This window comes from Taurulus bubalis (assembly GCF_910589615.1).
Source record: "Taurulus bubalis genome assembly, chromosome: 18".
NCBI classification, from domain to species: Eukaryota; Metazoa; Chordata; class Actinopteri; order Perciformes; family Cottidae; genus Taurulus; species Taurulus bubalis.
Window position 1 is genome coordinate 17,762,929 of NC_136606.1, and position 18,262 is coordinate 17,781,190.

At 45.4% G+C, this 18,262-nt stretch overlaps 1 protein-coding gene across 1 annotated transcript in view; it reads right to left on the bottom strand.

The window, feature by feature from the left end:
• LOC306750590 (partitioning defective 3 homolog) overlaps positions 1–18,262 on the bottom strand; it is a gene marked incomplete at both ends in the record, with an annotated part of 310,757 nt that overhangs the window by 168,926 nt on the left and 123,569 nt on the right. The window contains one exon of the mRNA XM_079234040.1: positions 332–438. Within this exon, the coding sequence (XP_079090166.1) occupies positions 332–438 (107 nt within the window). The remainder of the gene's footprint in view (positions 1–331; positions 439–18,262) is intronic.

Sequence of the window (18,262 nt, forward strand, 5' to 3'; positions counted from 1 at the left end):
CGTTATCTAGACGTGTGGATGGTTTGTGTTTTATTGAGTGTTGCCATGCTTTGAGCCACACAGCTACAGTAGTGTAACTGGTCAACAGGGACTATTCTACAGTATAAAAATAGTGCCCATGAAAACAGGAGCACATGGTATCTATTCACACACTCCATTCTATGTGGGAGCAGATATATATCTGAGAAGGATTTCTCTTATCTGACCGAAGAAGATCAAAACTATCTATACGTGAGTAGATACCAGAAGGAGTGAACACATGTAGATTTAAAATATGTTGGTGAAGCGACCCAAAGACTGTATGTCACACAGGTGGTTGTTGATCACTCACGCTAGACTGAACACGTGTGAATGTTCCAAGGAGGAATCGGCCCTCCCGACCGGCTCTATCCTCTCGATCCTCCTTTCGTGTCTCCTTCGCTCTTCATCCTCCTCCTCCTAAACAGAGAGAAAAAGAAGACAGGGTAAATCATGAAAAGACTGTTCCAGCAAAGTAAAAGACTCACACTCTCAATGTCATTATTTATTTTTTTGGCAGCGCTTGCATCTCCCTCCTCTCCTGCCTTATATCTCTCCTCTGGCTTTTAATCCAATTACCTGCAGGAACAAGTAGCAGCCTCAATTCTAAATCAAAAGAGACTTTCAGCAGAGCACAGACGGCGGCACTGATGCCGCCACAGAAACAACCTTCTCCCGGCCAAAAAGCTTCAGCGGCTGCAGTGACAAAGTGGCCCTGATCGATTGCTCCTGCTCAATCAATCAGGGCCGGCCCGGGGCGGGGCGGGGCACCTGCTGCCAGGTTTTCTTTTGGTTGCGGTGATGCGATCAGGTCTGGAGTGAAGGAAAGTGGTCACGCCCGCTGTCATGTGTTTCTCCCGTGCTCTTCATTGTATTTACTCGTCTTCCTCCAGGGCCATTAGGCTGCGGGGCCGGGAGGCGGCGGCCTTTAAGGGCCGGCCAGACGTCTGAGGACTTAACTAGGCTCTGGGAAGGAGAGCCTTAATGGGTTGTAAAATCCTTATCTGAGCTCTCTTCATGGGGAGGGTACGGATTGAGCAGGGAACTAACACACCGACATGTTGGGGAGGAGACGCATCTAATAACACAGGGTTCAATTTCTACTAAGTTACAGGAAGTGCTCGGGAGGTTCATCAACAAGTGACAGGCACGCCGAGCATCAACTTTTCATATTGTAAAGGATAAGGTGTGTGTGTGTGTGTGTGTGTGTGTGTGTGTGTGTGTGTGTCAGCCCTTTGTTAGCCGCTGCTATTCCCGTCACCGCCTTCTTTCTCTCTCTTTTGCTGAAGTGTCAGGCGCGTCCGGACAGGTCTTGTTCCGTCCTGGTTTCCTTATGGAAATGGGGTTCAAGCCCCTTTTCAGAGCCCCGGATATCTTTGGCGGCACGCGGCCGTGCCACAGAGGGACTCTCTCTCTCTCTATTTATTTTTAAGAGCGTGGCCATGACATTTCCATCAGCGGTCTAACCGTAAGAGACCTGGACTCACCCCGTCTGTCTCTAACCATTTGGTGTGAAAACGACTCAGTCAATCAGTCAGCCCTGCCTTTAATTACGTGTCAGCTGAGTTCCCAGGTGCCTCCCGGGGGCCCGTTGTTCGCAAAGCCTTCTGGGAAAAAACCCCAGATGGGTTGCCTCCATTTAAAAAAATATATACATATATGTGCTGTACACAAAGGACCAGACCACCTGTGGGGTCCCATGAATAAAGACGTGAGGGAAGGCATGTGAAATTGAACAAGAATAAACAGAAGACCATCTAATAAGTTTCATGACTTTAAACCAAATTTCCATGACCAAACATTTTGTGAAATCTGGGTGTAAACAGTAAAAAGTGAGTAAATGTCGTATTTAAACTAACAATGAGAATACAAAGCATACAGTAAACCTTAAATGACACAAATGAATGAGACAATAGTTTGATTAAAAGAATAAACATTTATATAGATGCCTGTTTCCATGCCTGCTTTCTTTTAAAAGCATATTCATTATTTCAAACTCAGCGTAAATGAACGTCATGAACACATGAATACAACACATTTACATGACTTTTCCAAAATGTTTGGGATTTTATTTTTTTCAAGGATTTTTCCAGGCCTGGAAATAACCATTTTAACATTCCATGACTTTTCCAGGTTTTCCATGACGGTAAGAACCCTGATATAAGTATCTGCCATACGACGGGATTGTCAGAAACTGTGGTCAAAAAAAGTATTTCACACTCGTAGAGAAAACGAAGGAGGCGATGGAGCCCGACGTCTTTGTCTCATTAGACAACAGAGTGATCCGAGAGCCGACTCACAGCGCATCATCACAGAAGGTGACGTGTAATTAACTGCAGTAGCTCGCAGCAGCAATCTCCTGTCTGTTAGTTCGTAAGTGGAAAGTGTCCGTGGGTTCCCTCTCAGCGTCTTCCTGCTGGAACATCAGGAAAACTAGATGATGAGGAAAGCGTCTCACCGAGGTGAAGAGATTCTTCACTCGCACGAGGCCAAAAAGCTCAGTGCGAGCGCTTTGTGAGCGTGTGAATGTGGCAGGTGAAATGGACACAAAGGGCACAAAACCCGAGTGAGTGTCAGCGGAGGAGAGGAAAGGAGTTGGGAGTGAGAGAAAAGGGGGAGTAAATAATCTTGCTTTGTCAAAAGTGGGGAAATCTGAAAACAGGGTGAGATCTTCACTTGTTTCAAGAAGTTGCTTCACTGGTTTCTTCCTGAAACAAGTGCAGCGATCCGCCTTCCACGCTCCCAATTCAGATATTGACTTTCCCTCCAAAGGACGTGTGTGGAACAATGGCCCTACTTCAGAGCGAAATCGTTTCACGGCGCCGGCCGGATTCCTCGTGTTCTTTTGTGAAACAACTTACAAACGGTAAGCGCCTCTACGGTGAAGAGAGCAGTCAGAACATCCCGCTTTAAAAACACACGCGCCCGTCCTACTCTCCTGGTTTTGAAAGTGTTCATGTTTTGATGCAAGAAAAAAATGAAACAGACAAACACATGAGGCTGAATATGATAAACAATCACTTGTTAAGAGTCCTTTCTGCTGTGGCTGATATCTGAGTCAGGATAGCAGGGGTCGTGTCTCCTTGTGACCGCAGGAGAAGCCGCCTCCTTTTATAGTCACAGCCCACTTATTGTCCGTCCTCATGTCAGTGGCAACGCTGTGCACCGAGTGACAGCAGAGGAGAGGCACGGGCTAAATATACATCCATCTCTCTGTGCCCCTCCACTCTCCTCTCTCTCTCTCTCCATCATTCTGGATCTACCACTTCCCCATCTCTAAAAAACCCTCCTTTCCTTCCACCCCTTGAGTGCTTTTAGCACCCTGTTGATTCCTTGGTAACCAGTGGAGTGGGGGGGGGCGGCAAGGCAGCAAGGCTTTTCAGATTCTCTCTCTCTGTGCGTGAGAGAGAGAGAGAGAGAGAGAGAGAGAGAGAGAGAGAGCTGCAAAGTGCAGAGTCTTGTTACCTTCAAATGGATAGACAGGTTAGGACGGTGAGAGGACCAAGGAGAGGTGAAGAGTGGAGTGGAGGGAGCAGCTGTTTGCATACGAAGAAACACTGTACACACACACACACACACACACACACACACATTTTAAAGCCCACTGCTTGGGGGTTGGGTTTTGTGTTGAGGAGCTGTCATCCTCCATCAGCCGCTGTCCTAAAGGACACCTACTGTGAGCGCACGCCTGTGTGAGAGAGTGTGTCATGCCATTAGCCATGGGCAAGTACAACATGTATCTGTTGAGGGGAGAGAAGGGGGGAGGGGCAGGGGGACTCCCTCCCCACCCCGCCTTTGGCGTCAAGGGCTTGACAAGGACAGGTTCAAAGGTCGCAGCGTGTGGCGTGTTCCTGGCCTCCTCCTCCACCCCTTCAGGCTCTGTGCGACAGCTCCATGTGAGGATCAGGCCCTCATGTCGGGCGATGCTCTCTTACACCGATGTGCCCACTCAATGGAGAAAAAAGTAAGTAAATAAATAAAGGAAACAAGCTATTTGACCAGAGCGTTTAGCAGAATGGCTGTTGAAATATTTACAAAGACCGCCTTTCCCTCCTTATCCAGCCAGAAAATAAATGCGAAGCATTAATTACGCGAGGTGGCACACGCCCCTTGTGGAAACATTAAACCAGCCAAAGGTAACAAACAACGGCAACATGTGAAAATAATGTGTTTTCAGGGAAAAAGAGAGAAGAAAGAACCAAAAGAGGCTTTTTCCTCTCCCTCACTAAAGGTTAAGGAGCCATAATTGTCCCCTCATTACCTCCAGTTAATGCACTTGGACTAAACACTGTACAGAAAGAGGACTTCACGCTGCCGCGGCATCGCACAATGGCATTGACATACAAAGGCAAGCCGCCGGTAATAACTCCTAATTGTCCTATTAAAGTTCCTTTGACCTCACAGAGCAATTACCAATATGTTTCCATCTTAACCGGAGCCAGGGTCAGGCTGAATCAATCAGCGGTTAAAATAAACTCCATGGCATTGGGACGCAAAGATGTTTCACCTGAATCCGACCCGCAGATGGTCCCGAAACAGAACAGCTGCTGGTGGTCATAGGATTAACCATACATGGATTATTAGGCATGTTGCAAAGGGTCGCTTTTTTAGTTTACTTTATTTACTGGATCCCTATTAGCCGACGCCTTAACGGCCGCTAATCTTCCTGGGATCCACGGAAAGGATCCCAGGAAGAGATCCTTTCTTATGCAAAATATAACGTGAAACAAACAGTTAAAAATAATACAAACAGAATAAAAATAAAAATAGTACAGTCAGATACCTAGTGCAGTTGAGGGCTAGTATGTATAATATGCAGTTCAACCATAATTTATACAAGAAAAATCAGATGACTAAAAAGCAAAGGAAAACGTCAAGTGATTAATGTCCTGAGGTGCGCCTTTTAATTGATTTTTAAATGACAGATTGTTACCAGTATGAGTAATATGAGGAGGTAGTGAATTCCAAGCAGTAATTGCACGAAAAATAACAGTGTGTGTGAGGAGGTTTGTTCTTGGGGTGGGAGGTATTAAGTGACCTGAGCTGGTGTTCCTTGTGAGATGGTTATGTCTGTTAGATGTATATTGTAATTGACTGAAGAAATATTCAAGTGTCTGATTAAATACTACGTTTCTGAAAAACGTGAGGAGGCTCTAACGACAGGCGAGATGCATATATGCTGTGTTAGATCTAATTGAATCTGGCAGCTCGGTTTTGAACCATTTGTGTTTGTTCATGTCCTTCTCAGCAGCTACTGACCTTATGCATGGACAGTATAGCAGGTGGCAAAAGAAGATATTTTACCCCTCATATTCATCGCCTGCAGAAACTACACACAGAAATTGTCTTTGTGAGGAGATTGGACGTGACCGTTGTTGCACCCACTGACCCGGCCCCGCCCTTCTCTCCGCCATCCTTCACCCCTTCGTTCCCCCGACCAGCCGTCTGGACTCCAACGCCATTAAAACAACCGATACGTCACAATGACTGAGATGATGAGACACTTATTTACATTGATGTTAAAGGGGGGAGCATCATGAAAGGCTGAGCGAAGAGTTAAACCGGTTAGTGGATGATGAAGGGTCATAATGTCCGGCTTCACCCAACCCACAAGTTCCCTAAATGGCACTTAATGCTTGTCAGCAGGGAGGCAAAGACCAGTTCCAGCACGCTTTCTTATCTTCTTTATAATGCTATGATCATAAGGATGGTGATGATGTAAGCTAATGGGGATTTCAATACGCAGCGATGAGGATTCACTGAACAGTGCACAGAATATACCTTCTGTATCGGCCGCTCTCCCGATGAATGTTTCATTTGTTTGGCGAACCATTTTGCTCCCCGTTGGCCTGGAAATTGCAGATCTGGAAGAAAATCAAAGGCGCGTGACCCCGGCGCCATGCTTTCTCTTGCTTTGTGTGTGTGTGTGTGTGTGTGTGTGTGTGTGAGAGAGACAGAGGGAGCGAGGTCACGGCGCTCCGGTCCTGTGTTTGTGTGCCAAGTGGAGAAGCCCAGGCGGCGGCTGTCCTCTGATGAGGACATGTGTTGTCTTTCATATTTCACGCCCCGCACCCATGGGCCCGCAGCCTTGTTCAAAGGAGGGCGCTGGCATTCCGGATCAGATGTACTATTCCTTTTGATGATGACGAGGGGGAGTCAAGTAGGAGTTGTTGTGCTGGGTTAGGACGGCGGGGATCGGGAACCTGCTCCGAAGAAACACGCTTCTTTTTTTTTATTCCGCTCATCAGCCCTGAGAGCAAAGTTTAGACTTACTCTACATGGTGATACAATCCTGTATTAATGCTAGCACCGTATCTTGTGGATGCTAGGCACTTTTTCTCAATTTAAAAAAAGCATAAAATACCACGTCTAGACTTCAGTTTTTATAATTAAGCTGGTCTATGTTTTTTAAATAGCTTTTACCAGCCAGAATATGATAAGAAACCAAATCAATATCAATCACAACAACTAAATGATGCCCCCCAAACAAAGCTCCATTTTCAATTACACATTTCCCTGCCAATGATATGCATGGCATACTGTACTCTTAATTTACCAAATTGAATATAACGCCCGCATCCAAGCACCTAGTTTTAATTAACGAAACTCTCCAGCCTTTACATCCGTCTCTCTTTGTTTCGTTCAGGAAAGACATGGCTTCTGGCTCGTGAAAAGTTCAGGCTCTGATGTTTTGCAGGGACAGACAGGTTCCTAATGCTGTTAAGCAAATTAGATCAGAGATGTGAGGCTGCATTTGTCCACATCAGATGTGGCGGGGCGGGGGGCGAGAGGCGGACGGTGCCGTCTGTGGGCTGACAAAAAGGCCCGCCTCTCCCTCCGCTCCACTCCTTCTCTCTATTCGTCTCTCGCCTGCAATCCCCGTCTCTTCTTTTGTCTCTGTCCCCCCTGCGACAGTGAGAGACCTGCTCTGTGCCCGAATACATCATCAGCCTGTTTCATATCAGGGCTGGACTGATCTATCAGTGACACAGCTGCCTTTGCCTTTGCCCACTGTATCGTTAAATTGCACTTTAATTAAATTAGGCCTGCTAATTATGAGGGCTTAAATCAATCACCAGGTCAATAACACAGGCCCAAAGCGGACGGGGAGGCCCAAGACGTTTCCTAAACCTCATCAATAACGGCCGCAAACCGGAGCAGGCCGCTCCTGGACCAGAGAGCCGGAGGTTCAAACTGTGAATTGAGTTATCGTCACCGGCGTCGTCCAGAGCGCTCCTTCCTCGTACACGCCCTGTGAACGATGCTGTTTGAATACAGTGGAAGTGTTTCAAAGAGCACAGCATTTTTGCATTAGAATACACTTCAAAGCGGGGTGTTTTAAGCAGATTTACAGTTTCTGATGCATGGAATTTTTTTTTCAAAAGGGATATTATTACTTTCCAGACACCTGGCTGAGGTGAAGGGAGGTGATTCTGAGCAGATAATCCTGGGAGCCCAGCTGAGCGGCCGGTCCCAGCTGAATCCTGGGTCTTTATCCATGCATTAAAAAAAAAGAGCTCTCTGGTGCTTTTCACAGATTAATCATACTTTTGAGCTTATTAAGTGGGAGGACAGTCTGCTTTCCACTGTTCAGAATGTTTAATCCATCTTTCAAACTGTGAAGGTCAGCGAGCAAAAGTTACCCCCGTTGAAATCATAATAGCGGGTGTTTGAATTTCAATGAGAGCTCCCGCCGCTCGGGTCCGCATCCGCAATTAAATACATTTCTTTCTATTTTCTCAGTATTGTCAGTAACCCCTACGAGCAATTACGTGAGTCAGAATCACACCGACTTATCGAGTCGCACGGCAGCTGCCAATAAGCTGCACTCTCCACGCCTCCAAATTGTCATCCGCACTATCTGATAGAGCAGTTACTGCCATGCAAATGTTGTGTCGGAGAGCAATAATGGCAGCGTCGGGAAATACAATGTGGAGAGCAGCAATTCACACACGGATCTCGTGCATTTTCTATAGGGGTGTTTTAACCTCAAAACTCTAAATACACTGAACAAGAAGACGGGGGAAATGAAGAAGGGGGTGAATGATGTTGAACTATGAATAATGAAGTGGCGAGTAAAGCTTCGGTACACATTGCAGCGAGTTATTACAGGGGATGAGCGGTCTTCTCCACAGAGCAGCGTTGTTTGCTGCTCTATTTGAGCAGGTGGGGTGGGGGGCGTCGTGGGAGCTGTGTGGGGCGAGGCTGCTTTCCATTTTGTTTTAATTGGAAGCTGAAATTCTTGGATTAAGGGGGGGGGGCAGAAAGCCATTTGGCCGAGACCCTGCTCTCAGCCGGGGCTAAATGAAGAGGGCCGTGTGGAGATGAGGGGCCTGTGGAGGGCCGGTAATGAAGAGAGGTCCCAAAAGACTCCGGCAGTAATCTAGCGGACCCAGGGAGGAGGGGCCGAGGTGGTGGGGGGGGGGGGGCACACGCTTTAGTGGAGAAGGAGGGAGGAGAGAGGAGAGAGGAGGGAGGAGAGAGGGGGGACCGGACGTGAGCCTTGTGATTATTCTAATATATATATATATATATATATATATATATATATATATATATATATATATATATATATATATATATATATATATACACACATTTACATATACACACACATATATATATATGTGTGTGTATATGTATATATGGATAGAATGTGTGTATGTATGTATATATGGATAGAATGTGTGTATATATATATGTTTATACTGTCTTCATAATATTATCCACGACATTGCGCTGCACCTTAACTGCTTCTCTTTTGCACTCTGGACAGATGCAAACTCCATTTCGTTGTCATAGTACTTTTACTATGTGCAATGACAATAACGTTGAATCTGAATCTGATTTTAAAAAACGTCCTTGTTTTGCATTTCTGCATAGGTCGTGGCTCTGGGCGCACGATTCCACGAGGTATCGATTGATCGAAGAAGTGTGCTGCGTTAGAGTTGAAGATAATTGACTTGCTAAACACAACAAGTGATTGCAATCACTGACAGATAAGAGCGCGGGGAAATCATCGCCACAACAAACAAGGCGGCAGCATGTAAACATCGTGGGAGAAACACACCTCAAACCGAAGGCACCCGTAGGCGTCCTTACATATCTGATCTAGTTTCAGCCAATCACACAGCAACATCAGCGGGAGTCACATCTTCCAGCACCGACCGACACACATGAACCCCGACAAGCAAACCGACGGCTGCTTCCCCGCTCCGCTGTTTCCTAAATGGAAAAGTCATGATTCCATGTGGGAATATCAGAGTATGTTGTGATGGAGCTCAGCAGGGAACAGCTCCCACAGCCTGTGTGCCGGGAACATACAGAGGAGAGAACGCCAATGGGAAACTCGGCGGGGAGAACGGCGGCCCATTACAGAGGTGCTGCATGCTACAATGACACCAGTAATGCTATCTGGGCTATTCTCTTTCAGTCTGGGCCTCTGAGATATGGAGGCGTGTAATGGGAACAACTGAAATGAATTCATCAATAAATACACAAATAAATGTAACACTCATGTCTCGTTTAATTTGTGATTTATTTATTTGTAAGTAAGCATTACATTACATTTATATATTAATCTACTCATGTAATCATGTAAGTAGTAGTAGTTATACGCACATACGTTTACTGAACAACATTCAGTGTTTGATGTCATTTGTTGTTTGTTTTAAGTCTGTTGCTTGTTTCATTTTTGTGAAACTTTGTAATGCTCTCTTGACCAGGACTCCTGAGGAAAAGAGATTTAAAATCTCAATGGGAATATCCTGGTAAAATAAAGGTAAAATAAAATAAACAAAAACAAATAAATATACATATATATATATATATATATATATATATATATAGTCTCTGCTTTGCATGCTTTACTGCAGAATATTTTCAAAACTATGTCATAATTGTTCATATTTTTTCAACATTCCAGATGGTGTCCAATTGTTCCATTGAAAACATGTGGATTAAAACCAGCGTGAGACCGGTAATGTATCACTGGGAAGAAAGTGGCTCCACGATGAAAGTTAGGAAACATTTCTGTGGTCTGCTGCAGCCAAGCGGGACATGGTTTGTCCTCTGCGTAGTGAATTAATGTCTCGGTGCGATGCTCCAACACCCAATATTTTAGCGTTCGCTGACAAATGTCAGAGTCATTCATAAAAGTAGATGCCAGTATTATCCTCATCCTGGTCTTGAGTTTGAGTTTCTCATCACATATGCCATGCTGATGTCAGAGTAGTCAGAGCTTCCTGTCAGAAGACATTTCAAACGATCTTCTTTGTACTTTGTTTGATGTGATTGATTATCCGCGGCACTGAAAGCTAATTTAAAATCTCAGCAAATTCATTCGCCGAGTGAAAGAACACCAAAGCATATGCGCTTCGTATTCACTTCTCATACAATGAATGACAAGGTGGATGATTCAAGGAGCATCTGACGTTTGATGGAAGTATTACTCTGGAACATCTTTATCATGATGAGGCAGCGTGACCTTTACAACCGTTACGCTGCCACAATGTTCCGCATGTATAATGTATACCTCGCTGTAGGCCTTTCTTCATCACACATTGCTGGAAAATTGGGGGGAAAATTGGTGCACAATGAAAAAGAGAGAAATATCTGAATGAATCCAAATAATACCTCTTAGTGGTGCAGCTCCGAGTGGCTGGCTACCATGGCTACAGCTGTGTGGGATGACCAGAAATGGAGTTGATTGGCCCACAACCATCTGCCCCCTTCTCACCCTCTCTCTTTAAAGGCTCTCTATTCCTCCATCCCTTTGGCTCTGAAGTGAAACCACCTCATTCCTCTCTGCTCGCATCCAACTGTGACCGCTTTTGTTCTCCGGCCGATGCAAATGAAACGGGTCTCTTTGGCCGAGAAGGCCAAGCAGCCCGTCTCGTGTTTCTCCGCGGCCCTGGGATGTGGATGTTTACTGTCGGCCGGGGCCTTATTACATTTCTTCAGCAACTTAAAAGCATTGCGCCCCTCCCACCCCCAACCCTGATGGGACCCATAAAACAGAGCGAAAAGCCTATTGTGACAATGGACCTCATTGTGTCAGAGTGGACTCATTTGGCACTCTGTGGAGAGTGGAAATGTGTAGCATATAAAACATTTTTCATAAAAAAAAAAAGCTGTGAGGGAAGAGAGGGTGAGAAAGTAGAGAGAAATCAAATAAACGGGAGTGAATGACTTCGCACTGTGGGAAATCTGGCACTGTCAATCACAGACGTCCATCTAGAGCCTCAGTGTCGGCCATGAAAAGAGCTTTTTTACTTTGCTTAGCTTCTTCATTTGTTTCTCTCCTGTCCTTATAGTTGGAGTCAGGTTTCGCTGCTTTTGAATGATCATTTAAAGGAAGACGTCTTCTTGCCCCGGCTGCCAACCAGATGGGTGTAATTAACCTCACAACAGCAGAATATAGCCCGTGCTCCTCCTACAAAAGAATCAGCACTTCCTCTCCAAAAGCCGAGACACTGCACCCCTCTGGAGAAAAAAAAGTAATTGGATTCAACTGCAAATGTAGGAAGATAAGCACAAAATGACTTCACCTGAAGAAACATTGTGAAGAGTGTGCATCTTCCTCTCCCAGCTTTTGTTCTCTGCTGCCCACGCTGGTTTGGCTCCACGCTGGCGGCCCCCCGTTTTATTCCCTGAAGTCATTATTGTCTTCGGGCTAAGGTGCCCCTGCTCCCTGTGATTTGTGGGTAATGAGCTGGCACCCCCCTGCCCGTGTTCAATTATTCTCATTGAGAAAGTGATTTCTCACTCCACGGAGCAAATCGGAGGAGGAGAAAGCGTGAACCCTCATGGAGAAGGAACGCGTTCACAACCGGCGGTGCGGAGAGGAGCGGCCCAGACGAAGATGTCTCACCTGCCCCTGGGAACCCCTGTTTTAGTACATACCCGTCTTTAGTGTTTTGAAGTGAGAAAACATTTTTAAACTGAACAAAACTTTAAAAAAAAATAGGTGATGTGTTTACAGCTGGAGCGCAGACAGCCTTGCTGAAGGGCTGTTCACAGTGATGGGTGGACGTGCAAGAGGGATCGACATCAGAGCAGTAATTAACCAGAGAGAGGGAGGGAGGGGAAGCGAGCAGACGGGTGCAAACTTTGGAGGGGAGAAACGCGGACGAGGGGAGGTGAAGAGCACCCATAGCTCATGAGTACTAATGACCTGACAGGAGGAGAGAGGAAGACGGCGTCTGCACGAAGAGGAAGGACGCAGACGCGTGTGTGCCTTTGCGTTTGAAACTAGACACGTCACTTTGAGGATGAATCAAGATGAAACAAAGTGTTTCATTAACTGCCGAATATCACCGGGACTATTAATGAGACTAATGCAACACCTTGATCACGTTACACACTTTTATTGTCAATGCTGTTTACTTTTATTCCCCATTTGCTTTTCTACTCTGACAAAACTATAATTAATTTTAAAAAAGAAGCAATGTTTGAATCTTCAGGGGGGTGGCCAACGCATTTAAATGAATTTGAAAAGGTGGCACGAAAAGCTCTTGGGAATATACAAATAAATAACTACAAAAAACATTGCTATCAAGCTTCTGAAGCCTGAATCAGTCAAACTCTAATCTGAACTGTCTCGTCACACGCGCAGCCTGCAGAGCAAGACAGGTTAAACATTTCCAGGCTACAGTACAGCTGATAGAGAGGAGCGTTGGCAACTTCCAAAAAAAAAAAAGTCTGCCTCCGCCCCTCCTGTTCAGACGAGATAAGAGAAGAGACATGATTTGCACAATTCTCAATGAAGTAAGGAAGACGAGACAACGGAGAAGAGCGAGAACACATAAGAGATATCTCGCTTGGAGGGGTAAGACAAGGCCAACGTGGCACCAAACTTTGTCAAGGAACAACAGAGAATGGCAGACTCTTTCTTTTTTAATTCTTCTTTAAAAAGAGGCTGATTCCTCTTTTCTGAGTGGAGCAACGTGTTCAGCTTTGTCTCTCTTCCGGTCCCCTGCTGGCGGCCTTTCACCTTTTCACCTGCTGTCCTTGGGAACTACATTTGTCTGCTGTGTTATGTGCCAGGGATTAAGTTGTGAAAGTTTCTCTGAATTGTTAAGCACTTATTGCTTATCATTCTCATTCTCCGTCGGTCACGGTGCGTCTATTTTGTGTGTGTGTGTGTGTGTGTGTGTGTGAAGGTGAGAGAGAGCCTTGCTGAATGCTAATAGACGCAGAGAGCCGAGTGAGAAAAGCTTCTGGGCAGAAAAGCTGGTGGATGATTAACTGTCTTGTACTCTATAGAAACTACACACACACACACACACACACACACACACACACACACACACACACACACACACACACACACACACACATGTTACGGTTCATTTATTTCTAACAAAGATGTTAAGTTAATAATGAGATGTTAAATAGCATTAATTGCTCATTTACAGTCTATTTTCCCTGCTGCGAACTGAATCAACTAAATCACAGCAACGCGTGTGTGTGTGTGTGTGTGTGTGTGTGTGTGTGTGTGTGTGTGTGTGTGTGTGTTCACTCCAAAGATAATGCGACTTCATTCAAATATCAGTAGGTGTCCCTCCGTCCTGGCTCTGGCTCCACCGTGAGGTCGACACTTGTGACTTTAAGTGAAACGTTTCAAAACCATTTGATTGAATTGGAGATACCTGAGAAAACATTATGACATCCTCAGCTGCACGTCACATTAGTTTGAGGACCTGATAGAAGTTCTCTTGAAACAAGAAAAAATGAGGCCCTCGAAAAAGGATGTGTGCAAACTGAACAGAGTGTGTTAAAGGATACAACTACGATGGATTAAAAAACTAATACTTAACAAGAACTTCAGGAGGTTGAGGAAGTGTGAACTGGAGAAGAGGCCACACACACACTTATCTAATGACAGAAATACACACAATCTGGAATGCATTGTGCTGCTTTTACACACAGCCGGTGGCTGAAACATCTTGATTTAGATCTCTAATTTAGATGTTTTTTTTGCCTTAAAAGGCCCAGACCTTGAATTGTTTTCGTCTCTCTCTCTCTCTCTTTGAATTTGTTATTATGGTTGAATGATAGGAATAACTCTGGTAATAATAATAAAGCTCTGGCATTCTCACTCTCAGTATAATGCCAAAGCTACCTGCCCAGGCCCACTAAGAGGTTAAAGGAGGAGGTGACCAGAACTAAATGAGGCTTAAACAACAGTGCCGGCTCTGGCCTGTCAGGGGTCATGGCGTTCCTGCAGGGGTTCAGTGGCGATGGCTAATTAGGAGAGGAGAGGCCTTTGTGACGCTCAGGGCCGCATTGTTCTCATTCAGGTTCCTGGCTGGGCCGGAGCTTTATGGTCTGTTTTACCTTAAATGGGACCATAACTTGCTAAATGAACATCATACAACCAGAGGACTCGTCCCCTGCTGGTTATAAAATGCAAGTCTAAGGCACTTCCGCATTGACTTCACATGTCAGACCCTGAGGCGGCCCCCCAGGTCTGCCACCTAAATATGCACAGCTTGTGTGATTTGTCATCAGACTGCTGTATTCCATCTTTACTGAAGGTACATTATATAATAGAGGTGAGATGATTCCACCTCCCAATCAAAGTATCAGTATTATAGCGAGGCTTTAATTTGCTCTGTGCAAGTTCAATGTTGAACACACAGCAGCACCTACTGGCCCACTGGGAGGCAATTAGAAAACTCACAGTGAGTTCATGCATACTGTACATGGACATGGTCTTCTACAGACAGCATGCACCAGGGCCTTTCCTGCGCGAGAATGAAGAGGCAGGTCCTGGATCAATCCAAGGTCCTCTCTGCAGACGCAGGACTCTACAACGGGGCCGCCTGCGACGCTCTGGAACGTGGACTGCTGTTTGGCTGTGCACAAAACAAGAGAGTCAAACATCTGCATCCAGCAGGTAGCCCCGGAGAGAAGGGAACCGGGTGCGCTCTCCTCCTCCGACCTCACCTGTTGTCTCTCAGTCGTTCAGATAGGAACAGAAAGAGAGACTGCGTCAAGCCGCTAGGATTTGGTTGTTACTGCTGTGTTTTCTCTCCACGCTCAACTGTTCTAACATTGCCGGCGGCTCCCCTCAGGGTCTGCAGACTGTGTGCGCTTTGCCAACAATGATAACTTCGGTGGAGAATTGACCCACTGAAGGGTTTTAAATATCATCATATTATTATTAACTGTATTTCTCGTTCTTGAAACAAGTCAAGCTGAGTAAAAGAAAGTAGACCCTCGATCCCTGTAGCTGTCGTAGCACAGAGAATCCACTTAGAGCTCACATGGCTGCTGCACTCAGGTTGACAAACACTGCAATTACTCTTTAAAGCAATTAGGATTTGCAAATGTTCCACTTTGAGAAAAAGTGTATTCCTTCACTGTGCTGAAATAAAGCTGCATTGTAAAAACAACTGTCGGCTTTAAGCTGGAGCGAGAGAGCCCGGGAAAAAAAGAAAAGAAAAAGGTGAGAAAAATAACATTTCGTGGAGGAATCAGTTCACAAATGCACAATCTGTGCTTGTTTGGTGAGAAACGGTTGACGGCAGCGTACAGGAGGTGTGTTCGCACTGCTCCCCTTCTTCCGGCTTCAACAACTCACCTCCTTTCAACGCGTTGGCTCGATGGTTTAGCCGGGCAGCTCGCCACTTTGGTTTCCTTTAAATCTCGCCAGACAAGGTGTCTCATTCTGACAACAAAGAGAGGAAGGCACTTCCCACAGTCGGAGGCTCGATCAAAGATGTCTGATCAGAGCTCCCTTCCACTCAGACGCGTTTTTTTTTTTCTCCGTTATGTCACACTTTCGTTTCTCTTTCTTTCAATTTGTTTGGGGCATAACCATCAGGATCGGTGAGCCAATAAATGTCATTTATTTTGAAAATGTCCAATCAATAACACATCATATCAGTATTTGTAATAAAATGACTCCCTCCCTTTTTTATGTCTAAAAGCCTTAAACTTTGAGCTCTGGGTTTGCAAAAAACGTCTCCGTCTCCCTCCATGTGAGCCGTTTTGATTGGGTTAAATCCCTCCATGACTGACAGCTGGTGTCATCCCCCGCCTCTGGTACGGCTCATGATAATGGCCTCCGGTCCCTCGTCAAGGCTGCAAAACAATACAGCGGAGAGGCACTCAGCCAGAGCCGAATGTGTGTATGTGCACGTGTGAGGCTGAGCGGGAGGGATCCATTAGCATTCATCAGTGGGATAATAGCCCACTGTTAATGTCAGCTGTTTATATCAAGAATAACTCATAAGGCTTTGGCGTATATGGGCTGATCGTGCGAGCTTTTCTCCACACCACATTTGTCAGGCGGTGTGTGTGTGTGTGTGTGTGTGTGTGAAGGGTGCCGAGGGACTGAGCGGCTGGAGCTCCCAATGTCTCGGATGGAATTGTTTGACACTAAAGTGAATTTATTGACTGGTTAGATAAACACACTGTAAGGCAAGTGAAGCGCGCTCTCCAGATATAACTAGAGCGGCGAGCCAGCCTCGTGACCGCCGACCACTGAGACACCCAACTCGTTATTAAACCCATGAGATTGGGCGATCAACCAATGCCGCCAACAAATATTCAACTTATGCAATAAATAAAATGCTGACAGAAGCACTCCGGCAGAACCAAATGGTGCAAAAGGAGATCTTCTCAAAGGAGAAGATGTAGGAAGAAGTGCTTAAAAACATACGGTGCAGTATGACTCAGGGATGGGGCGTGTGCCTGGAGTGCCATGATATACGCACACACACACACACACACACACACACACACGCACACACACATTATATAGAAAGTAAAGAATGCCTCAGTTGTTTCGGAGAACAAACAGAAATGAGTGTGATGCCCTATCTTCGTTTGTTTATGCTTTAATCTTTTCTCATAAAGCAGAACGATAAAGTACAGGAGAAAAATAATCCATGATTAACAAACAACTTCTAATTGGAGAGATTTTCCTAAAAAACATGGTGCGCACGTAGCTGTGTGTGTGTGTGTGTGTGTGTGTGTGTCTGTGTCTGTATCTGTGTACACTCATTATCTCCGCCAGCAATTTAGCGCTGATCACAATTCTTTTTAATTATCCCACGCTGTGTATTTTTATCCTTCTCCTGCGCTGCCGCCCATCAGACAGACAAAGAAGACAAAGTATCTAACTGTTACGCGTGGGAGGGAGAGGCAGCGATCAAGCCGGAGATGCAGTGACTTCAAGGAGAGAAACAACTGGGCAGCGCGGCGCCTCTTTGAAGCCGTCGCCGTGTCACCTCTAATGAGCGGATTTGTGTTTTGTGAATCATTTAAATTCGTACAGCTGTCAGATTACAAACACTCGGGTAGCACCGAGACTCAGCTACCGGGTGGATGCTTAAACTCGCACTTCGGCTGTTATTCTTAAAATGTTTACACACTGATGTTGGTAGGCCTCCTGCTCTTGTATTTCACCAGATATTCTTTATATGTATTAACCTGGAAACCTTACAGTAATCTTGGATTTAGGGGAACAAATTTACATCTACGTTGCACAGTTTGTGTCTTCTTGAAGCTGAGAGAAGCATAGCTCAACCATCACTAATCAGGGAAATTAATAAAACGGATACAGTTACAATCAAGTAATGGATGGAGTCCAGTTACCACCGCAACTCCAAGTAACTTTAGGATGATTGTGTTTAATGTTCAGGTACACACAGCATCATTAAGCAGCATCAGACTTTTAAATGATTTCATCTTCAAACTTCGGATTCTATCATCATATGAATGAAAGAAAAGCCCACAAGATAAACAGTGTTAAGTCTAATTAACAGATACAAAATAAATACATGTGTTGACTCTCCTCCTTTGTCCTGGCAGACTGTCGAGCCAGAGACAAACACTGAGAGAACTCTCCAGAATGAAAATACTTCATAGTTTTGCCACCCTAACAATGAAACACAGCCTTGGCCAGGTTGTTTTCCAATGAGACGAGAGAGAGGAGCTCAGACAGACCACCCAGAAAGTCAAAGCACGGCAGGCCAGACATTCAGGTGAAAACCCTGGCAAGCTGAATGGAATATGGAATTCAACACAAGCAGCTAGAATGTCCATCAACCCTTTTGTGCATTGGCTTTTTCTCTTCTTTCTGTATCACTGCGTTTCACACCCTTTCTTTGCTCTTTTCTTATATGTTACCTTGGAGGCGGGATCGATTAAACACCTCGCACATAAGGCCAGATACCTCAAGGTCAGGTACCTCAGGTAGAGGCTGGCACACAAGCGAGCTCGGCGTGTC